The following is a 24,713-nucleotide window of genomic DNA, read 5'->3' as shown; positions in this document are numbered from 1 at the left end:
TGAAAGGATATCTTATAGAAACTTATAACATTCTCAAGGGATTGGACAGGCGTGATGTAGGAAATATGTTCCCGATGTTGGGGAGTCCAAAATCGGGGTCACAGTTTAAGACTATGGGGTAGGCCATTTAGGACTGAGATGAGGAAAAACTTTTCCACCCAGAGAGTTGTGAACCTGTGTAATTTTCTGCCACAGAATGCAGTGGAGGCTAATTCACTGGATGTATTCAAGAGAGAGTTAGATATAGCTCTTGGGGCCAACAGAATCAAGGGTTACAGGGGAAAAAGCAGGAACAGGGTACTGATTGTAGATGATAATCCATGATCATATTGATTGGCGGTGTTGGCTCGAAGGGCCGAATGGCCTACTCCTGCACCTATTTTCTATGTTTCTATTTAAGAAACAGTTAGACTACATGGTTAGGACAGGTTTGGAGGGATATGGATCGAACGCGGGCAAGTGGTACTCGTGTAGCTCGGAGATGTTGGCACATGTGGGCAAGTTGGGTTGAAGAGCCTGTTTCAACACTATCAATCTTTGACTGACTATGAAAGAGTATACTGTAAATGGCCAGCAAATCAGATGTGTGTGTAGAGAGAAAAGTTAATAGTTAATATTTATAGATGGATAATCTTGCAGCAGATTTGGCTAGTTATACAAACAAGAAAATTAAGTTATTTGAAATCATTGAATTTCAGTCCCAAAGACTGCAACATGCCTGGATGTTAAATAAGATGCTATGCCCTCAAGCCGCCGCAGACATATGTCAGAGGAGAAATGGGATGTGGAATTAAAGTGATTGGCAAGTAGAATATCAGTATGAACATGTCTATATAGTGTGAGGTGGTCACTAAAACTGCATTTTGGAATGCTGAAAAAGGGAGGCGAAATCTTGTTGAAGGTGACAGAAATTGCAACGGTTGAACAATTCATGGGAATGGTGGTGGAGTTGATGAGGACGAGGGAACTATATCCTTGTTCTGGCTTTAAGTTGAAGGGTCGAGAGTATAAATGCAGTTGAATATGACATTTGGGGGCTCTATTAACAGTAGTAAAGGGGAAGCCCCAGTTTAAAAAACAAAGACACCTCGGAGGCACCGATGTAGAAAATCTCAACATCAAAGCACATATTATGGAGTCTGAGGGAGTGGGAGAACGAAAGAGTCCAGGTTTGGGCTGAGGAGCATCTATTTGAAATAGCTGTCAGATTGCAGCTATTTCATTATATTCAGGTGAAATTCTGGAATTATTCGAGCAACTGTGACTTGCGGAGTTCCTTAGTGGTTGATGCTGGCGCCGCTAATCTTCACGTTGTATATTAATGATTTGATCGAGGGGATTGAAGACTTTGTGGTCAAGTTTGCAGATGATACAAAAATAGATGGAAGGGCAGGTAGTGTAGAGAAAGCAGGGTCACTGCAGAAGGACGTGGACAGGTTGGGAGAGTGGACAGAGAAGTGGCAGATGAAATATAGTGTAGCAAAGTGTTGAGTCATTCATTTAGGTAGTAGAAATAAAGGCATAGACTATTTTCTAAATGGGGAGAGAATCCAGAAATCTAAGGTGCAAAGGGACTTGGGAGTACTGGTGCAGGATTCCCAAAAAATTAAATTACAAACACAATGCAAGTATTTATTTCAAGAGGGCTTGTATACAAAAACAGGGATGTAATGCTGAGGCTTTGTAAGGCGCTGGCTCGGCCACATTTGCAATATTGTGAGCAATTTTGGGCACCATATCTGAGGAAGGATGTGCTGGCTCTGGAGAGGGTCCAGAGGAGGTTTACAAGAATGATCCCGGGGATGAGTAGGTTAACCTTTGTTGAGCGTTTAACCATATATAATATAACCATATAACAATTACAGCACGGAAACAGGCCATCTCGACCCTTCTAGTCCGTGCCGAACACGTATTCTCCCCTAGTCCCATATACCTGCGCTCAGACCATAACCCTCCATTCCTTTCCCGTCCATATAACTATCCAATTTATTTTTAAATGATAAAAACGAACCTGCCTCCACCTGCCTGGAAGCTCATTCCACACAGCCACCACTCTCTGAGTAAAGAAGTTCCCCCTCATGTTACCCCTAAACTTCTGTCCCTTAATTCTCAAGTCATGTCCCCTTGTTTGAATCTTCCCTACTCTCAGTGGGAAAAGCTTATCCACGTCAACTCTGTCTATCCCTCTCATCATTTTAAAGACCTCTATCAAGTCCCCCCTTAACCTTCTGCGCTCCAAAGAATAAAGCCCTAACTTGTTCAACCTTTCTCTGTAACTTAGTTGCTGAAACCCAGGCAACATTCTAGTAAATCTCCTCTGTACTCTCTCTATTTTGTTGACATCCTTCCTATAATTAGGCGACCAAAATTGTACCCCATACTCCAGAATTGGCCTCACCAATGCCTTGTACAATTTTAACATTACATCCCAACTTCTATACTCAATGCTCTGATTTATAAAGGCCAGCACACCAAAACCTTTCTTTACCACCCTATCTACATGAGATTCCACTTTCAGGGAACTGTGCACAGTTATTCCCAGATCCCTCTGTTCACCTGCATTCTTCAATTCCCTACCATTTACCATGTACGTCCTATTTTGATTTGTCCTGCCAAGATGTAGCACCTCACACTTATCAGCATTAAACTCCATCTGCCATCTTTCAGTCCACTCTTCCAAATGGCATAAATCTCTCTGTAGACTTTGAAAATCTACTTCATTATCCACAACCCCACCTATCTTAGTATCATCTGCATACTTACTAATCCAATTTACCACACCATCATCCAGATCATTGATGTACATGACAAACAACAGTGGACCCAACACAGATCCCTGTGGCACCCCAATAGTCACTGGCCTCCAACCTGACAAACAACCATCCACCATTACTCTCTGGCATCTCCCATTCAGCCACTGTTGAATCCATCTTGCTACTCCACCATTAATACCCAACCATTGAACCTTCTTAACCAACCTTCCATGAGGAACCTTGTCAAAGGCCTTACTGAAATCCATATATACAACATCCACTGCTTTACCCTCATCAATTTCCCGAGTAACCTCTTCAAAAAATTCAAGAAGATTAGTCAAACATGACCTTCCAGGCACAAATCCATGTTGACTGTTCCTAATCAGACCCTGTTTATCCAGATGCTTATATATATTATCTCTAAGTATCCTTTCCATTAATTTGCCCACCACTGACGTCAAACTAACAGGTCTATAATTGCTAGGTTTACTCTTAGACCCCTTTTTAAACAATGGAACAACATGCGCAGTACGCCAATCCTCCGGCACTATTCCCGTTTCTAATGACATTTGAAATATTTCTGTCATAGCCCCTGCTATTTCTACACTAACTTACCTCAATGTCCTAGGGAATATCCTGTCCGGACCTGGAGACTTATCCACTTTTATATTTCTCAAAAGTGTCAGTACTTCCTCTTCTTTGAATATCATAGTTTCCATAGCTACTCTACTTGTTTCCCTTACCTCACATAATTCAATATCCTTCTCCTTGGTAAATACCGAAGAAAAGAAATTGTTCAATATCTGCCCCATCTCTTTTGGCTCTGCAGATAGCTGTCCACTCTGACTCTCTAATGGACCAATTTTATCCCTCGTTATCCTTTTGCTATTAATATAGCTGTAGAAACCCTTTGGGTTTACTTTCACCTTACTTGCCAAAGCAACCTCATATCTTCTTTTAGCTTTTCTAATTTCTTAAGATTCTTTTTACATTCTTTATACTCCTCAAGCACCTCATTTACTCCATGCTGCCTATAATAATTGTAGATCTCCCTCTTTTTCCGAACCGTCCAATTTCCCTTGAAAACCATGGCTCTTTCCGATTTTTACTATTTCCTTTCAACCGAACAGGGACATAAAGATTCTGTACTCTTAAAATTTCACCTTTAAATGTACTCCATTTCTCTTCCACATCTTTCCCATAAAACAAAATGTCCCAATTTACTCCTTTTAAATCCTTTCGCATCTCCTCAAAGTTAGCCTTTCTCCAATCAAAAATCTCAACCCTAGGTCCAGTTCTGACCCTCTCCATAATTATATTGAAACTAATGGTATTGTGATCACTGGTCCCGAACTGTTCCCCAACGCATACCTCTGCCACCTGACCCGTCTCATTTCCTAACAGGAGGTCTAGCACCACCCCTTCTCTAGTAGGTACTTCTATGTATTGCTGCAAAAAACTATCCTGCACACATTTTACAAACTCCAACCCATCCAGCCCATTTACAGAATGTGTTTCCCAGTCTATATGTGGAAAGTTGTGATTATACTTTTTTGATGTTATCATGAAGAATCATTGACTAAAATCTTTTTTCTTAATTGCTAACTGACCCGAGTTTTCCCGACTGACTAAGCACATTTTCTGTTGTGCTGTCTACGAGTCCAACCAACAATGCAAAGGGTGATGTAGATTTGAATGTAACTCCAGTCATAGCAAAGTAGGAGCTTATTTTACATATTATATTCAAATTAGTAGAAAAGAAAAAAGACTGGACGTGAGATGAAATGCCAATTCATAATTGTTGATGCAAAAAATAAACTGTTGGAGGAATGCAGTGGGTTGAGCAACAACTGTTGAGTCAAAGGGATAGTCGACATTTCAGGTCAAGAACTTGCATCAGGATTGAATGTGTAAAGGAGTCGGCCAGGATATAAAGGTGAGGAGGAGGGGGAGGGGGAGGGGTGCATTGAAAGCTGACAATGACAGGTGGTGCCCGGTGAGGGGGGAAATGATGGGGATTTGAAATAATGGCAGATGAAGCCAGTTGTGGGAGGGAAGAGTTGGACGGGAGATTCAAGAAGGTGAGCAATCAATAGTGATAGGATGAGAGAGGAAACATGGGGGAAGATGGGGAGAGGGGACAGTAGATGTAGAGGCTAGATGGTGATAAATGGGCACAAGAAGCTGCAAATGCTGGATTTGGATAAGAAAGGAAGGTGGTACTTTGAAGTGGGGTTGAGGGAAAGATAGATCAGCCATGATTGAATGGTGGCATGGACTCAATGGGCTGAATGGCCTGATTATCCTCCTATGACATGATTGTTATTCTTATTGTTATGTTATTGTTATGCCTTGTTATTCTTGGTCTCGCCTATCTACAGGAAGACACTAAATGCAGTTGGCAAGAGTGGAGGAGGAGCATGCCAATCTAATCCTGACAGTAAAGAGGTGGTAGTGGGGGAGGGGTGTGTGGTAAGGCAAGGGATGCTGGCAATGGGTGGAACTAGATGGGGAGGGGTATAATGGGCAGATGCAGGCAGATGGAGGATAAACTAACCTCTGCCTTGCAGATGTTAGGCAGCAGTCCTAAGAATTTTCCTCATAACTATTTCTTGAATATAAGCACTGGACCACTGTTTCCCTGACGATCACAGATCTCAGCAGCAGGAGATCACCCCTTATTGCCTCCAACCGGATAATGCCTCAAACTCACAGTTCTCACTAGCATATAATGGTGACCATTTTGCAAAATGCCTGTGCTTTGAGATCATCCTGACCTTGGAGTTGCATTCTATTTCATCTCCCCTTCCATTCCCACACCAACATCTCTGTTCTTGGCCTTCTTCACTGCCAAGATTAGTCCAAACACAGACTAGAAGAACAATGCTTCATATTCTACTTGTGCAATCTACAACCTAATCGTATGAACACAACATTTTCTATTTTCGGGTAATCTGCTGAACCTATGCTCCTTTCCCCTCCTTATGATCCCACTTAGTTCCAGCTGACTGCCAGTTGCCTCCTGTCCCCTACATCAACTGGTTCTATCTGCCTATCTTCTCTCCCGTACTTGTTTCTGCTTATCATCGTGTTTAAGAAGGAACTGCAGATGCTGGAAAATCAAAGGTACACAAAAATGCTGGAGAAACTCAGCGGGTGCAGCAGCATCTATGGAGCGAAGGAAATAGGGAACGTTTTGGGCCAAAACCTTTTTTCAGACTGATGGGGGGTGGGAGGGCGGGGAGAAGAAAGGAAAAAGGAGGAGGAGGAGCCAGAGGGCTGAGGGTGAGATAGGAAGGGGAGGAGACAGCAAGGGCTAACAAAATTGGGAGAATTCAATGTTCATGCCCCCAGGATGCAGACTCCCCAAGCGGAATATGAGGTGCTGTTCCTCCAATTTCCGGTGTTGCTCGCTCTGGCCATGGAGGAGACCCAGGACAGAGAGGTCAGATACGGAATGGGAGGGGGAGTTGAAGTGCTGAGGCACCGGGTGGTGAGGTTGGTTAATGCGGACCGAGCGGAGGTGTTCGGCGAAACGATCGCCAAGCCTCCGCTTGGTCCTCCCACTCCTCTGGGTTTGACTGCACTGAGTCCTAGTGCAAGTCTGCCCAACCCTGGTAACCTCAGTAGCAGTTCCGCTGAGTCTTCCCCATCCCCCTCTAACTATGTGACCCCTGCTCTTCCCCACCCACACTACAGCCCTCTCACCCCCACCCCCTGACCACCCACTACCCCCCCACCACACATCACCTCGTCCCCAGTCCACCCACCTGCCTTCCTCTGGCCCCAACCCCCATCCCTGCCGTGTGTTCACCATCCCCCCTGACCTCCCCCTCTCCGACACCGAATGGTCTGTCCTCAGCAGAGGTCTTACCTTTGTCCCCCTCCGTCCCCACCTCAATGAGTTCCGCGCCCACCACGACTTGGAGCTCTTCTACCGTCGCCTCTGCCTCACAGCGTTCTTCCATGGGAAGGAGTCCTCGCCCCCCATTGATGGTCCCTTTTCCCGTCTCCAACGCACCACCTCCTCGTGGACCTCCCCCCCCTCGTGGCCCTCCGGCTTTAGAACTTTTTATCCAAAACTGCTGTCGCGATATCAACCGCCTCAACTTCTCCACTCCCCTGTCTCACTCCAATCTCTCCCCCCCTGAACGTACTGCCATCGACTCACTCCACAACAACCCAGACTGGGTTATCAAACCCGCCGACAAGGGAGGTGCCGTGGTAGTCTGGCGCGTCGATCTCTACAAAGCTGAGGCCACGCGCCAACTCTCGGACATCTCCTCCTACTTACCCCTGGGCCATGACCCCACTGACGAGCACCAGGCCACTATCTCTAGCACCATCACCGACTTCATCAACTCCCACGACCTGCCCGACCAAGCCTCCAACCTCATCGTTCCCCAGCCCCGCACGGCCTGATTTTACCTTCTCCCCAAAATCCCCAAACCTGACTGTCCCGGTAGACCCATTGTCTCTGCCTGTTCGTACCCCACCAAACTCATTACCTTGACTCCATCCTATCCCCCCTGGTCAAATCCCTCCCTACCTATGTTCAAGACACCTCAGACCTCTCCGTCGTCTCCGCGCATTCCATTCTCTAGGCCCTCACCCCCTCATCTTCACCATGGACGTCCAGTCATTCTACACCTCCATCCCCACCAGGATGGTCTCAAAGCCCTCCAGTTCTTCCTCGACCAGAGAAGCAACCTATACCCGGCCACTGACACTCTCCTCCACCTAGCGGAGTTGGTCCTTGCCCTCAATAACTTCACGTTTGACTCCTCCCATTTCCTCCAAATACAAGGCGTAGCAATGGGCACACGCATGGGCCCCAGCGACGCCTGCCTCTTTGTCGGGTACGTCGAACAATCCTTGTTCGATACGTACCAGGGCCCTGTCCCCGACCTCTACCTCCGCTACATCGACGACTGCTTTGGTGCCACCTCCTGCACCCACACACAACTGATTGACTTCACCACTAACTTCCATCCGACACTCAAATACACCTGGACCATTTCCGACACTTCCCTACCATTCCTTGACCTCACTTTCTCCATCGCAGGTGATAGACTTCTGACCGACATTCATTATAAACCCACTGACTCCCATGGCTATCTGGACTACACTTCTTCCCACCCTGCTTCCTGTAAGGACTCCATCCCCTACTCCCAATTCCTCCGTCTACGCCGCATCTGCTCCCAGGATGATGCGGTCCACACCAGGGCATCTGAAATGTCCCCATTCTTCAGGGAACGGGGGTTCCCCTTCTCCACCATAGATGAGGCTCGCACCAGGGTCTCTTCCATACCCCGCAACACTGCTCTCTCTCCCCATCCCCCCACTCGCAACAAGGGCAGAGTCCCCCTAGTCATATATAACATATAACAATTACAGCCCGGAAACAGGCCATCTCGGCCCTACAAGTCCGTGCCGAACAATTATTTTCCCCATGTCCCATCTGCCTGCTCTCAGACCATAACCCTCCATTCCTTTCCCATCCATATACCAATCCAATTTATTTTTAAATGATAAAATCGAACCTGCCTCCACCACTTCCACTGGAAGCTCATTCCACACAGCTACCACTCTTTTGAGTAAAGAAGTTCCCCCTCATGTTACCCCTAAATTTCTGTCCCTTAATTCTGAAGTCATGTCCTCTTGTTTGATTCTTCCCTACTCTCAGTGAGAAAAGCTTGTCCACATCAACTCTGTCTATCCCTCTCATCATTTTAAAGACCTCTATCGTCCCCCCTTAACCTTCTGCGCTCCAAAGAATAAAGACCTAACTTATTCAACCTTTCTCTGTAACTTAGTTGCTGAAACCCAGGCAACATTCTAGTAAATCTCCTCTGTACTCTCTCTATTTTGTTGACATCCTTCCTATAATTGGGAGACCAAAATTGTACACCATACTCCAGAATTGGTCTCACCAATGCCTTGTACAATTTTAACATTACATCCCAACTTCTATACTCAATACTCTGATTTATAAAAGCTAGCATACCAAAAGCTTTCTTTACGACCCTGTCTATATGAGATTCCACCTTCAGGGAACACAGTTATTCCTAGATCCCTCTGTTCAACTGCATTCCTCAATTCGCTACCATTTATCATGTACGTCCTATTTTGATTTGTCCTGCCAAGATGTAACACCTCACACTTATCAGCATTAAACTCAGCCATCTTTCAGCCCATTCTTCCAAATGGCCTAAATCTCTCTGTAGACTTTGGAAAATCTACTTCATTATCCACAACACCACCTATCTTGGTATCATCTGCATACTTACTAATCCAATTTACCACACCTTCATCCAGATCATTGATGTACATGACAAACAACAAAGGACCCAACACAGATCCCTGAGGCACCCCACTATTCACCTGCCTCCAACCTGACAAACAGCCATCCACCATTACTCTCTGGCGCCTCCCATTCAGCCACTGTTGAATCCATCTTGCTACTCCTGCATTTATACCCAACAATTGAACCCTCTTAACCAACCTTCCATGAGGAACCTTGTCAAAGGTCTTACTAAAGTCCATATAGACAACATCCACTGCTTTACCCTCATCAATTTCCCTAGTAACCTCTTCAAAAAACTCCAGAAGATTAGTCAAACATGACCTTCCAGGCACAAATCCACGTTGACTGTTCCTAATCAGACCCTGTTTATCCAGATGCTTATATATATTATCTCTAAGTATCTTTTCCATTAATTTGCCCACCACTGAAGTCAAACTAACAGGTCTATAATTGTTAGGTTTACTCTTAGAACCCTTAGTCCTCACCTTTCACCCCACCAGCCGTCACTTACAACAAGTAATCCTCTTCTTAAGGGGTTGGACAGGCTAGATGCAGGAAGATTGTTTCCGATGTTGGGGAAGTCCAGAACAAGGAGTCACAGTTTAAGGATAAGGTGGAAATCTTTTAGGACCGAGATGAGGAAAACATTTTTCACACAGAGAGTGGTGAATCTCTGGAATTCTCTGCCACAGAAGGTAGTTGAGGCCAGTTCGTTGGCTATATTTAAGGGAGTTAGATGTGGCCCTTGTGGCTAAAGGGATCAGGGGGTATGGAGAGAAGGCAGGTACAGGATACTGAGTTGGATGATCAGCCATGATCATATTGAATGGCGGTGCAGGCTCGAAGGGCCGAATGGCCTACTCCTGCACCTATTTTCTATGTTTCTATGTCAGTTTCGCCACCTCCAACGTGACCCCACCACTCGCCACATCTTCCCATCTCCCCCCATGTCTGCCTTCCGCAAAGACCGTTCCCTCCGTAACTCCCTTGTCAATTCTTCTCTTCCCTCCCGTACTACCACCTCCCCGGGCACTTTCCCTTGCAAACGCAAGAGATGCAACACTTGTCGCTTTATCTCCCTCCTTGACTCCATTCAAGGACCCAAGCTGTCGTTCCAGGTGCGACAGAGGTTCACCTGCAGCTCCTCCAACCTCATCTATTGCATCACCTGCTCTAGATGTCAGCTGATCTACATTGGTGAGACCAAGTGGAGGCTTGGCGATCGTTTCGCCGAACACCTCCGCTCGGTCCGCATTAACCAACCTGTCCTCCCGGTGGCTCAGCACTTCAACTCCCCCTCCCATTCCGTATCCGACCTCTCTGTCCTGGATCTCCTCCATGGCCAGAGCGAGCAACACCGGAAATTGGAGGAACAGCGCCTCATATTCCGCTTGGGGAGTCTGCATCCTGAGGGCATGAACATTGCCCTTCCTATCTCTCCCAGCCCTCGGGCTCCTCCTCCTTTTTCCTTTCTTCTCCCCCCCCCCCCCCCCCTCCCCATCATCAGTCTGAAGAAGGGTTTCGGCCCGAAACGTTGCCTATTTCCTTCGCTTCATAGATGCTGCTGCACCCGCTGAGTTTCTCAAGCATTTTTGTGTACCTTCTGCTTATCATCTTTCTTCTTTATCGTTGCAGCATCTGAAGCCTCAGGTTTTTCCATATCACCTTGCAGCCTGTCTGTTCTTCCACCTTCCCCTCTCCCCCACCTGGCTCATCGGCTCCTTTTTCTTTCTCATCTTTTGTTATCTATCATTTTACAGTTGCTTTCTCCCAACTCCATCTCTGCCCTTCTCTCCCTGGTCTACCTATTGACATTGGCTCACCCCTCCCTCTCAACCCTTTATATTGTCTATCTCCCCTATTCATACTCAAATCTGATGCAAGTTCTTGACCTGAATCGTCAACTGGCCCCTTGCCTCTACCTTTGCTGCTTAGCCCACTGAGTTTCTCCAGTAGTTTGTGTTTTACCCCAGATTACAGCACAAATAATTGTTACAACCTGTCTTCTCTCCTGGTGAGCAAATATTGTAAGGTTTTGTTACCTTACCAACCAAAAGCAACAATTGTCAACCATTTTGGGATGCATAAGGATGAAATCCACCACCAAGACTATATCTGGGTATGTTTGTTGAAAAGAAGGGAATAATTTGTAATCAAAATTAACCGGCAGTGAAATCTCCCACATTTTTTGTGTATCCCTGATGGTACCACTAGAGCAATAAAACTGTGCTTGATATAGTGCTCGAAACCAGGCAGTTTACAGTAAATAGCTCAACATTAGGTGAAACCTTGATTGGAAAATATTATGAAGAAGTAATGGTGATGTTAATAGTCGGAACCCTATAAATTTTTACTGGGGGGGGGGGGGGAACTTTACGGGAGGATTCTTACAGACGTCTTAACAACAGGCAATAGGTAAATAGATCCTTCCAAAGTACACAGTGCGATGTGATGGTAGATTTGAACTTTTTAAGCAAACATTTTATTACATACCAAATAGTGTTAGGAAACAAAATCATAATAGATTTTTCATATTTTCTTGTATAACTGAACATTTTTCACATCAACAGTGTTTTAAATGAACGTGATTAATTTATTTTCTCTGCTGCTCCTTGCTGCATAATAAACTTCATAAAACATTGTTACTTGTAGAAAAGTTACATACACATCAATCTGTTATTTAAAATATTTTGAATATATATTATACAAAATTCTCAGTTCAACACTCCTGAGAATATTTAGTCCAGAATGCTCATTCCCATTTCCTGTGAGAATAATGAGTTTTCATTCGCAACTGGTATACATATTGTATTTTATACAAAGCATTTTATTGGTTCCGACAACGATTTGTGTGGCAGTTTTGTGTGTTTGTTACAACAATACTCCTCATCACTTACATTTTGTGCAGTTTCTTGTAAGTGCCAAAATATGATTCACTTTCTTGTCTTGATGTCCTTTTTAAAGCTGCTGCTTAAATGTTCCATTTATTTCAGGCCAAAACATCTGTGCCCAGATATTACCTTATCAAATTATGAAATCATTTTTGTTACACTCCTCTTTTGGTGTTATTAATATTCCAGTTACACATACCTTTAATACATGATGCAGTGTGAAGTTTAACCATTTTTTAATGCTAAGCATTAACTGCAATTGCAGTTGGACCAACCTATCTTGCATATTCTGGATAGCAGACCTTTCCCTCCTCCCGAGCTCAGTTTGTCCAGATATAAAATCTATCGTGCTACAAGGAACTTAATCTAAAATGATTTCACATTTTAATATATTGGTACAAAGATCATTGCACATATAGAGTTATCGAGTCATACAGTGTGGAAACAAGCCCTGGGGTCCAACTTGCCCAGGGCGACCAACATGCCCCCAACTAAACTAATCCCATTTGACTGCATTTGACCTATATATCCTTCTAAACCTATCCTATTCATGTACCTGTCCAAATGTTTCTTAAACATTGCGATAGTACCAGTCTCAACTACCTCCAGCCGCAGCTCATTCCATACACTCACCACACTTTGTGTCAAAAAAAGTTACCCATCAGGTTCCTATTAAATCTTTTCCCGCATCACCTTAAACCTTTGTCCTCTGGTTCTCGATTTCCCTACACTGGGCAGAAGAATATGTGCATTTACATGATCTATTCCTCTCATGATTTTGTACACCACGATAAGATCACCTCTCATCCTCCTGTGCTTCAAGGAATAAAATTCTAGACTGCTCAATCTCTCCCTATGGTTCAGGCCCTTTTTAAGGGGTTAAATTGTGTATCGTGACTGATCCATTCAAAGAAAAGACAATTTAAGGGGATAATTTGTTGTATGGTACTCCCTACGTAACATCTCTTTGGAAGAACTATTCCCACATGGACTGCAGTCCTTCGAGAAGGCAACTCACCGAGACCTTTGGGGAAACAAAGAAGTCCTTGCCAGCAATGCCCATGTCCCATGAATGAATAAATAAAATAACCATTCATCTTCCCTAACTCTTTAGGAGGATACTACCAGCGTTTCCTCCATGTAACTACTGTGGCATAATCTTCTGAATACTCTGCTCTACTGAGAACCAAAACTGTAATTGAATTAGTGAGGTCACCTAGCAATAGTGTCCAAGACATCATTCACAGATACTCCAGCAAAGTAAGTCCTGTTGCAAGATCCTTGTTCTCCCACATTCATTCTACAATGCCAGATCCAAAGATTTAGGTCATAAGGGATAGTAGAATTAGGCCATTTGGCCCATCGTCTACTCCCCCATTCAATCATGGCTGATCTATCTCCCCCTCCTAACCCCATTCTCCTGCCTTCTTCCCATAACCTCTGAAACCTATTTCTGCTTCTACCTTTTGGAATATTTTTATCATATGAAAAAAAAATGACTTTACAACATTTTAAAGAGTCTCCAAAGAGTCCAGTTGTTTTGCTGACTAGGAATGTCATTTGACGTCCAAATTTATATTGCATTCTTCAGTTGTGCTCTGATTCAGTAGTCTTCCAGTTCATCATCTTCTCCAGCTATTGCAGCCTCCAGTGCTGCAAGGGCAGCAGCCACCTCTGCATCTTCAATCTCTAGGCTGAATTGCTCCTCTTCGTGCAAGTTCTTGGTGAATTCCCCATCAATGCGAGGAGGAGTGCGTTCTAGATCTTTGTATCCATTTAAAGTGTTCATCTTTTCATTGGAAGATGGGTCGGATAAACCTTTGATTCCATCCCTGTTAGTTTCCAGATTATTTTCAATTAGTTCATCAAGTTCCATGGACGATAATTTGTTGTTATTTTTGTTCGCAATTTTATGATTGTCTACAACTTTCTCTCCTTCTGGAACAACAGCAATTACTTCAGCAGGATAATGTGTGGAGAGTCCATTGACTGTGAGACAATCGCTTTCAATTCCTGGGTCATGCTGATGTACCATTTCATTTGTATTTGCAGTTTTTATATTATATGTGGAGCAGTTATTTGTATTAGTGGGGTGTGGCGCCACTTCACTCGAAGCTTTCTGCACTTGGTTGTTATTCAGCACATGTGTTGCACCGTTGTCTGTGCTGTCACTGACATTTTCAACGATCTTATTTTGTACACATGCTATATTTTTCTTCGATGCATTACGTTCCCTTATTTTTATTCCTGCATCTTGCTCTTCCAAGTTTATCACTTTGTCCGAAGCTGAAGCAACAATATTGTTAGTCTTGTCCTTGTTGTGGAATGCGCCCTCATGTTTAACGTCATTGTTTCTACAATTAATTTCATTTCTCACAGTGGATGGAAGTTCTCCAATAGCTGGTCCGAAGATGTACCTGAAGCAAATACAAAAATAATCTGTCTCTGCATCTGTGTATGTTTGAAGGGGTGAATGATTTGTTAAGCAAATGTTAACAGTGGTTTATGTGGTGGATTCTATGTTTATGTTGTCCTTCAGTTTTGTGAGATCAAAATCTCGTGGCTTCACTTCCAGGTTAGTGGAATAATTTATCATATGGTGTGAGTAATGTGGACCAACCCGTTCCTGGGTTCAGTCCCTGGTTGGTGCTGTATTAACTAGTGAATAGTGAGCCATCATTTGTTCTGCAATGTTTCAATCGAAGGTATGGAAAATGTTTAATGAGTTGGGGTTTGGTTTTAGTTTAGTTTAGAGACACAGCATAGAAACAGATCCTTTGGCTCCCTGAGTCCGCGTCGACCACTGATCACCAAGGTACAATGAAAAGCTTTTGTGCAATGCTAACCAGTCAGTGGAAAGACAATACATGATTGTAAATGCACTGCTGGGTGCCCGCCTACCTGCACTAACCTGGTCTGGTATGGCGAGCTGGCTGAGCTGACTGCTTCTGAAGGACATCCTACAGGACAGAGGAGCTCTGTGCCTTGAGCAGAATTCTGGTGTTGAATCTTGAGCAATTACTCCCTGGATACCCCTATTCCCTTTAAAAACCCATGTCAAAAACCTTTGAAACTGCCTTTGAACATCTCTGATTGCAGAGAAATTTAAAATTGTGTTGCAGTAATCTAAATAACTTAAAAAATAATAATAATTGGAAAACTGTGAAATTAAAAACACCTTCAAACGATAAAGAATAATTCAAAACATTAAAGCAAAATATATGCATAATTTACATTCACCTGCCATTTTTCAGTGATCTCATGACGTCTCACCAAATTAATCGTATCTCATTGCTCAGTCTGGGGTGTGACACCGAATGCCTGGATGCTATCAGCCTCCCTGCTCCACATGTCATTGCTCCATCATTAGACTCAGTGCTAAGTCTGTGGCGCAGCAGAAGGTCGGATATACAGCATGGCGCAACAGAGTTCTCTCAGTGAAACATAGAAAATAGGTGCAGGAGGAGGCCATTCGGCCCTTCGAGCCAGCACCACCATTCATTGTGATCATGGCTGATCGTCCCCTATCAATAACCCGTGCCTGCCTTCTCCCCATATCCCTTGACTCCACTAGCCGCTAGAGCTCTATCTAACTCTCTCTTAAATCCTCCCAGTGACTTGGCCTCCACTGCCCTCTGTGGCAGGGAATTCCATAAATTCACAACTCTCTGGGTGAAAAAGTTTTTTCTCACCTCAGTCTTAAATGACCTCCACTTTATTCTAAGACTGTGCCCCCTGGTTCTGGACTCGCCCAACATTGGGAACATTTTTCCTGCATCTAGCTTGTCCAGTCCTTTTTAACACGAAGACTTGTGTTAAACAATGTTACGTCACTGCCCCGATCCTTTTTTGAATCTTTCTCTCTGAAACATTGCACATCATCTCCAAGAAACTTCCCATAGGACTTGATCCAATTTTCAGAATTATTGGGAACCTTTTGGGCCTATAGCAACCACACTGAACCTCAGCAATATGTAGATGACACTTCAATTTGTACATATTTGGAGGCCAAGGGACAAGCATGGGCCTCAATCCCTTTCAAACCTCCACCTCCTGGGCCATTCTGTCCTCTGACAGGAAAGATTCATGACAAAACAATGGAAAATATGGACCATTTATTACGGTATATCTTGGGAGCCATTGCTCAGTGAAGGCTTCAAAGATAACATGCACCATTTTCATTGTAGCCTTTGGCTAATTGTGGAAATGGGTGTTGGAATAAACTCATGGTCTAATAGGCAGCAGGGATTCTTGTTCTCCTATTTGTTCTGAATCCTGGATTCTCCATTGCAGATACTTCAAGGCCCTGGAAAGATTCCGCCAATATGGTTTCTGCCAAGTCCTCCAAATTCACTGGAAGGCTTAGCAAATCTATGTGAATGTCCTCTCCCAAGAAAATAGTACAGGTATATCCAGCACTGAGGCCCTAGACATATTTAGCTCGCTAAGCAAACCCCATTGCTTGCATCCACAACACTAGTCTCTGGATATAATCATTCTACTATGAGCTCTCTGACAGAAAAAATTACCAGGCAGATAAAGGAAACAAAATGCATCCCCACCAATTTTTCAAAGGCTCTGGTTCACTACTGTCCAAAGCGGAGAAACAATATTGGGGATGGTTTGAGAGCTTGGAAGTCGGGCATCAGGAGCACGCAGAAGGCTTGCGTTTACGGCAGGATGAGAGCATTATCTCACAATCTATCCACACACCTGCCTTCATGGGCATCTTCTGCTTAATTGGTGGTGCAGTTTCCACATTGGCCTCAACAGTTATTATTATCTGTTGAGGTTATCTGAATGGTGGCCGATTAAGAAAAGGGGAGATGCAACGAGACCTGAGTGTCATTGTACACCAGTCATTGAAAGTAGGCATGCAGGTGCAGCAGGCAGTGAGGAAAGCGAATGGTATGTTAGCATTCATAGCAAAAGGATTTGAGTATAGGAGCAGGGAGGTTCTACTGCAGTTTTACAGGGTCTTGGTGAGACCACACCTGGAGTATTGCGTACAGTTTTGGTCTCCTAATCTGAAGAAAGACATTCTTGCCATAGAGGGAGTACAGAGAAGGTTCACCATCCCAGGATGTCAGGACTTTCATATGAAGAAAGGCTGGATAGACTCGGCTTGTACTCGCTAGAATTTAGAAGATTGAGGGGGGATCTTATAGAAACTTACAAAATTCTTAAGGGGTTGGACAGGCTAGATGCAGGAAGATTGTTCCCTACACCTCGACATCCCTGACCCTCAGCACAGGAGCACCGCAGGGCTGTGTGCTCAGACCGCTCCTCTACGCCCTATACACACATGACTGCTTGCCACATCACCCTGCAAATTTGCGGACGATACAACCGTGGTGGGGCTCATCTCAAATGGGAACGAGGTCGCCTATAGAGAGGAGGTGCACAGACTTTCTGAGTGGTGTGCTCACAACAATCTCTCTCTGAACACTAAAAAGACAAAGGAGATCATAACTGATTTCAGGCGACATAGAGCGGAGCTCAGGCCACTGGAGATAGGGGGCGAGGAGGTGGAGAGGGTGCCTAGTTTTAAATTTCTGGGGATCAACATCAGTGAGGATCTAAAATGGTCTGTGAACTCTGCTGTAGTTGTAAAAAGGCGCAACAGAGACTTTACTTCCTCAGAACACTGAGGAAGGCCCATCTGTCTGCTAAACTGCTGGAGTCTTTCTACCGCTGTTCGGTAGAAAGCATACTGACTTACTGCATAACTGCCTGGTTTGGGAACTGTTCAGCAGCTGACAGAGCAGCTCTCCAGAGGGTGATAAAAACTGCCCACGGTATCATTGGACTCCCCCTGCCCCCTCTGGAGGACATTTACCACTCCAGATGCCGCAGCAGGCAGGACCTGTAATATCGTGAAAGACATTACACATCCTTGTCACCACCTTTTCACACTGCTGCCCTCAGGAAAAAATTAATGTAAATGTGAATCCATGGGTGGGTTTGGGGAGGGAGGGAGTGTAAAAAGTATGAGTATGTGAATGTTTGAAGTTCTTTTAAATGGAGAGACACAGTAATCTCGTATGTAACACATGCAATGACAATAAAGCATTCTGATTCTGATGTTGGGGAGGTCCAGAACAAGGGGGTCACAGTTTAAGGATAAGGGGGAAATCTTTTAGGACCGAGATGAGAAAAACATTTTTCACACAGAGAGTAGTGAATCTCTGGAATTCTCTGCTACAGAAGGTAGTTGAGGCCAGCTCATTGGCTATATTTAAGAGGGAGTTAGATGTGGCCCTTGTGGCTAAAGGGATAAGGGGGTATGGAGAGAAGGGAGGTACAGGATACCGAGTTGGATGATCAGCCATGATCATATTGAATGGCAGTGCAGGCTCGAAGGGCTGAATGGCCTACTCCTGCATCTATTTTCTATGTTTCTAACAGTAAACCTAGAATCTGCAAAACTGAATTGGATACGGTTCACGATCTCATGGCACCAACTCAAAGAAGAAAATCTCACCATCACTTCTTGTTGGACTTCGAAGTTTGACCACACATGTGCTGATCAACTGAACTGTGCACTGTCTGGTGTTATGTGGACCACAGTCAGCTTAAACTAGGCCAACAGTTGGATAAAGAAGCAAAAAAATAAACAGTCATTTAAGACTTGAGCTCAAACATGGATATAGATGTTGAGATGTGCAAGCATTATGAGCAAGAAAATTAATATTACATTGTCCTGATTATGTTGACTCCAAAACACTATTTTTCCTCACCTTCTAATCATTCTACAGCATCTGCACCCCATCTGAGCAGCAGTTGTCAAATCCTGGAAAGCATATGCTGTTTAAAATTAAAAGAAAACATGATATGACAACAAGGAATTGAAATGATTATGCACGTACAATGTTGGCATGTTCTGTTAACAGTGTTAAAGGTGTATAATATGTGTCCTGATTCAATCCTGTTGGACAATGTCGAGGGGAAGACAAAATATGAATGACAAACCAAAATGCAAAATGCAGGAGTCAATTTAAAAATGGAAATTGGAAGTACTTGGCATTTCCATTTCCCTGCTGAATGCTGCTCAGTATGATTTATAGTTAGGAATGTATGATGTGCTAAGCATGGAGATGAATAAATTATTGCATGATGTGCAAAGAGGGAATACGAAATTGATAAAAATCAGCAGAAAGTTAATTTAAATATTATTTTATGTCTTAGGCCTGTTACATTATTCTGGTGGAAGGCTGCCGTTATAACATTAACCTAAATTCCCATATGCTGGAACACATTTTTAGCATTTGCTCTTTTATTAATTAGTAGATAATAACCAAGATTGGGAACTAACTGACTGTTTCATTTTCATCTTAAACTGCTGCATTAATTGAGATCAGCGTATTCTTAATCAAGGGCCAGTTTTACCAGGGTCATTTCCTCATACAGCGTGGAAACAGGCCCTTCGACCCGATTCATCCCTGCCAACCAAGATGCCCCATTTCCCTGCTTTTGGCCTATATCCCTTTCCTTTCCATATACCTGTCCAAATGTCTTTTCATTTCCTACTTATCCTTGGACCATTACCCCACAGACGAGAACCAGACCTTAATATCACACACCATTTCTGATTTCATTACTTCCGGCTCTCTGCCCTCCAAAGCCTCCAACCTTATCGTTCCCCAGCCCCGCACGGCCCAATTTCATTTTCTCCCCAAAATCCACAAACAGAACTGTCCTGGCAGACCCATTGTTTCTGCTTGCTCCCACTGAATGAATTTCCACATACCTCGACTCCATCCTATCCCCCCCCCCTAGTCCAACCCCTCCCTACCTATGTCCAAGACCTCACATGCTCTTCGTCTCTTCAACAACTTCCGTTTTCCTGGCCCCCACTCCCTCATCTTTACCATGGATGTCCAGTCACTCTACCATCCCCCACCAGGAGGGTCTTAGAGCCCTCTATTTCTTCCTCAACCACAGAACCAGCCAATTTCCATCCAGTAATACTCTCCTCCATCTAGCAGAGCTGCTCCTTACCCTCAAGAACTTCTTCGACACCTCCCACTTCCTGAAAATCCAAGGCGTAGCTATGGGCACTCGCATGGGCCCCAACTATGCCGGCCTCTTTACAGGGTACGTCGAACAATTACTGTTCCAGGCGTACAGTGGCCCTATCCCCGAACTCTACCTCCGCTACATTGACAACTGCATTGGTGCTACCTCCTGCACTCATGCAGAACTCACTGACTTCATCAACTTCACAACTAATTTCCATCCTGCACTCAAATTTACTTGGACCATCTCCAACATCTCCCTACCGTTTCTGGATCTCACCGCCTCCATCACATGAGACAGACTATTGACCGACATCTACTACAAACCTACTGACTCCATAGCTATCTAGACTACACTTCTTCCCACCCTGCTTCCTGTAAAGACTCTATCCCGTACTCCCAATTCCTCCGTCTATGCCGCATCTGCGCCCAGGATGAGGTTTTCCATACTAGATCATCGGAGATGTCCTCATTGTTTAGGAAATGGCGGTTCCCCTCTTTCATTATAGATGAGGCTCTCCTCGATATCCCGCAGCTCCGCTTTTGCTTCCCCTCCCCCCCATTCGCAACAAGAACAAGAGTCCCCCTTGTCCTCACCTTCCACCCCATCAGCCATCGCATACTGCATATAATCCTCCAACACTTTTGCCACCTCCAACGGGATCCCACTACTGGCTGCATCTTCCCATCTCCACCCCTTTCTGCTTCCATAGAGATCTTTCCATCCGCAACTCCCTGGTCAACTCGACCCTTCCCACCCACACTCCCTCCCCAGGTTCTTTCCCCTGCAACCGCAGGAGATGCAACTCCCCCCCCCCCCCCCGACTCCATCCAAGGACCCCAACAGTCTTTTTAGGTGAGGCAGAGGTTCACTTGCACCTCCTCTAACCTCATCTACTGTATCCGCTCAGTCCGCCTTAACCTCCCTGATCTCCCAGTTGGTCAGCACTTTAATTTCCCCCCCCCATATTCCCAATCTGACCTTTCTGTCCTGGGTCTCCTCCATTGTCAGAGTGAGGCCCAGCACAAATTGGAGGAACAGCACCTCATATTTCACTTGGGTAGCTAACACCCCAGCAGTATGAACATTGACTTCTTTACCTTCAAGTAACCCTTGCTTTCCCTCTCTCTCCATCCCCTCCCCCTTCCCAGTTCTCCCACCAGTCTTATGTCTCCAACTACATTCTATCTCAGTCTTGCCCCCTCCCCTGACATCAGTCTGAAGAAGGGTTTCAACCCGAAACGTCACCCATTACTTCTTTCCAGAGATGCTGCCTGTCCCGCTGAGTTACTCCAACATTTTGTCTGCCTTCGATTTAAACCAGCATCTACAGTTCTTTCCTACACAAATGACTTTTCAGTTCTGTTATAGTACCTGCCTCAACCTCCCTGGCAATTTGTTGCATATACCCACCATCCTCTGTGTGACCTTGGGTCCATATTAAATCTTGTTTTCTCACCTTGAAGGTATGTCCTCTTGTTTTTTTATTCCCCTATCCTGGATAAAAAACATTCACCCAATCAATTCCCTTCGTGATTTTATACACCTCCATAGGATCGTCACTCAGCCTCCTGCTCTCCAAGAAATAAAGTGCTAGCTTGCCCAACCTCTCCCTATAGCTCAACCCTCAGGTCTGGCAACATCTCCGTAAATTCTCTCTGCACTCTTTCCAGCTTAATAACATCTTCCTATAGCAGGGTGACCAAAACTGAACACAGTACTACAAGATAGACTCAAAATGCTGGAGTAACTCAGCGGGACACTGAGCTACTCCTGTTGAGTTACTCCAGTATTTTGTGTGTATTTTCGGTGCAAACCAGAATCTGCAGTTCCTTCCTACGCAATACTACAAATGTGGGTGGCCTCACACCAGTAGTATTATGTCCTAATACCCTGAATGATGAAGGACTGATGAAGGGTAAAAGCCTTTGTGAACACCCTAACTACTTTTAGGGAACTATGTACCTGTACTACTCGATCCCTCTGCTCAACAACACGCCCCAGAGTCCTGCCTTAGTTTGATTTCATAAATGCAATAGCACTTCTCTGCATTGATTTTGATTGATTTTTTTTTTTTTTTTGATTATACCTTTAATAATCCTTTACAGGAAATTACAGTGCCACGACAGCTTCAAGACAGACATAACACCACACATTTCCTCAAATGGCTTCCATACTTAACAAGTTAAAATACAAGTTAAAATACAAGTTAAAATACAATTAATTTAAAAAAAGTGCAGTTATTTATGCGCATTATATAACCTTATAGCAGCTGGTAAACAGGACTTCCTATGTCTCTCAGTTTTGCACATTGGTGCAATAAGCCTCTGACTGAAGATACTGCTCTTGATCACCTTCAGGGCATGGAGTGGGTGAGTGGGGTTGGTCATTATTGAACCCAGTTTGTTCAGAGTTCTGGCCTCTGCCACCTGCTGGACCGTTCGTTGCTCAGCCCCGACCACTGAGCCGGCCTTCCTGATTAGCTTGTCCAGTCTGTTTTTGTCCGCTATGCGGGCGCCATCTCCCCAACAGGCCACAGCAAAAAACAGAGCACTGGCCACCACTGAATGGTAGACACTGCACAGTAGGGGTTGGCAGATGTTAAATGACCTCAGCCTCCTTAAAAAATACAGTCGGCTTTGTCCCTTCCTGTACACCGCCTCCATATGACACTTCCAGTTCAGCTCACTGTCAAGCTGCACCCCAAGGTACCTGTGGTTAGCGACCACCTCCACCTCAGTGCCCTTAATGGTGATTGGTGTTGCTTGAGTCCTCCTCCTCCCCCTCCTGAAGTCCACAACTATCTCCTTGGTTTTTTTGGTGTTAAGATGGAGGTTATTGTGTGCACTCCACTCCACAAAGTTACTTATTATGTCCCTATACTCCTCCTCATTGCCCCCTTTAATGAGGCCGACAACAGCTGTGTCATCCGAAAACTTCTGCAAAAAGCAGCTGTTGGTGTTATATTGGAGATCCGCTGTGTAGATGGTAAACAGGAACGGAGCCAGCACAGTTCCTTGTGGAGCTCCTGTGCTGCTCAAGATGGTGCCCGAGACACTGTTCTGTAGGCGCACGTACTGTGGTCTGAGGGAAAGGTAATCCAAACACCACAGTACCAGTGATGGATCCACTTTCATCTTCTCCATCTTCTCCCCTAGCAGTCGGGGCTGAATTGTGTTGAAGGCGCTTGAGAAGTCAAAAAATGTAATCCTTACAGATGCATCAGTAGTGTCCAAATGTGTGTACACCCTCTGCAGCATGTAAACGAGGGCATCGTCGACACTGATGTTAGGCTGATATGCAAACTGTAAAGGATCCATTTGATTTGACACACTAGTCCTGATGTAGGAAAGGACAAGTCCCTCAAATGTCTTCATTATATGTGAAGTGAGCGCTACTGGTCTGTAGTCATTGTGGAGAGTGGGATGGGTCTTCTTTGGGACAGGTACCAGGCAAGATGTTTTCCACAGCCTTGGAACCCTCTGTAGACGCAAGCTCAGGTTGAACAGGTGTGTTAGAATACCACACAGCTCTGAAGAGCAAGTCTTCAGTAGCCTTGGGCTGGTGTCATCAGGCCCCACTGCTTTCCCTGGCTTCAGTCTGTCCAGCATCACCTTGACCTGAGCAGTATGAAGAGTCATGGGTGGGGCTGCCGGTGGAGTGGGAGGTGGAAAGAGGGGACTCCGTACAGGTGACATCTCAGGAGTGATGGAGAGAGGGATGGGAGGTGGAGAGGAAGCAGCAATGGTTAGCAGACCAGGTGGGGGAGGCTGGGGTGGTGTGGGGCAGTCAAATCTGTTGAAAAATCTGTTCAGATCATCAACCAGACTCCGTTCACCATCAGGCAGTGTACCACCATTCTGCTTCATGCCCGTGATCTTTCGCATTCCAGCCCATACCTGCTTCACACCATCTTGCTGCAGCTGTCGTTCTAATTTGAACCTATAGGCTTCTTTCCCCTCCTTAATCCTCACCTTCAGTTCCTTTTGAAGTTCTTTGATTTTATTCCTGTCGCCCTCCCTGAAAGCCTTTTTCTTCTCATTAAACTCTGCAAGCAATTCCTTAGCCCGCTTGCCCAGCTGATGTAGAGCCTGCTACGAACTTTGATAACTATCTTCACTATTTATAATACCACCCACTTCTAACTGCAAACTTACTAATCATGCCTTGTGCATTCTCATCTAAATCGTTGATATGAACCACAAACAGCAATGGGCCCAGTACCGATCCCTGAGGCACACCACTTATCACAGGCTTCCAGTCTGAAAACACCCTTCCATTTTGCCAGCTCTTCCTGGATCCCATGCCATCTAACCTACCAAAGCAGCCTACCATGTGGAATCATATCTCTGGCCTTGTAGAAATCCATATATTTTGATTGAACTCCTGCATAGTATGATTTCCCGCTGTGGCTGCGGGACTCGGAGCTGATGCAGCGGGACTCGGAGCTGAGGCTGTGGCGGGCCGACTCGGAGCGGAGACGGCATTCCGGCTTTCGGCAGCGGCGATATCACCACGGAGGTCCTGCATAGCTGCGGGACTCGGAGCTGAGGCTGCAGGACTTGGAGCTGATGCAGCAGGACTCGGAGCTGATGCAGCGGACTCGGAGCTGAGGCTGTGGCGGGCCGACTCGGAGCGGAGACGGCGTTCCGGCTTTCGGCAGTGGCGATATCACCACGGATGCCGCTGGACTGGAGAGTGGCATCTTCGGCCTGGATCGATCGCCTCAGGGCAGAGGGAGAA

At 45.1% G+C, this 24,713-nt stretch overlaps 1 protein-coding gene across 2 annotated transcripts in view; it reads right to left on the bottom strand.

The window, feature by feature from the left end:
* Positions 1 to 12,697: 12,697 nt before the first annotated feature.
* LOC116976797 (uncharacterized protein C4orf19 homolog) overlaps positions 12,698 to 24,713 on the bottom strand; it is a 28,511-nt gene continuing 16,495 nt past the window's right edge. For both annotated transcript variants that reach the window (XM_033026719.1, XM_033026728.1), the window contains exons 2-3: positions 18,692 to 18,758; positions 12,698 to 14,368 (exon numbers count right to left, since the gene is read on the bottom strand). In XM_033026719.1, the coding sequence (XP_032882610.1) occupies positions 13,555 to 14,368; positions 18,692 to 18,723 (846 nt within the window). In that variant the 5' untranslated portion in view covers positions 18,724 to 18,758 and the 3' untranslated portion in view covers positions 12,698 to 13,554. The remainder of the gene's footprint in view (positions 14,369 to 18,691; positions 18,759 to 24,713) is intronic.

Source organism: Amblyraja radiata, chromosome 1 (assembly GCF_010909765.2).
Source record: "Amblyraja radiata isolate CabotCenter1 chromosome 1, sAmbRad1.1.pri, whole genome shotgun sequence".
NCBI classification, from domain to species: Eukaryota; Metazoa; Chordata; class Chondrichthyes; order Rajiformes; family Rajidae; genus Amblyraja; species Amblyraja radiata.
Note: the sequence above shows the minus strand (reverse complement) of the source record. Positions and strands in the feature narration are given on the sequence as shown.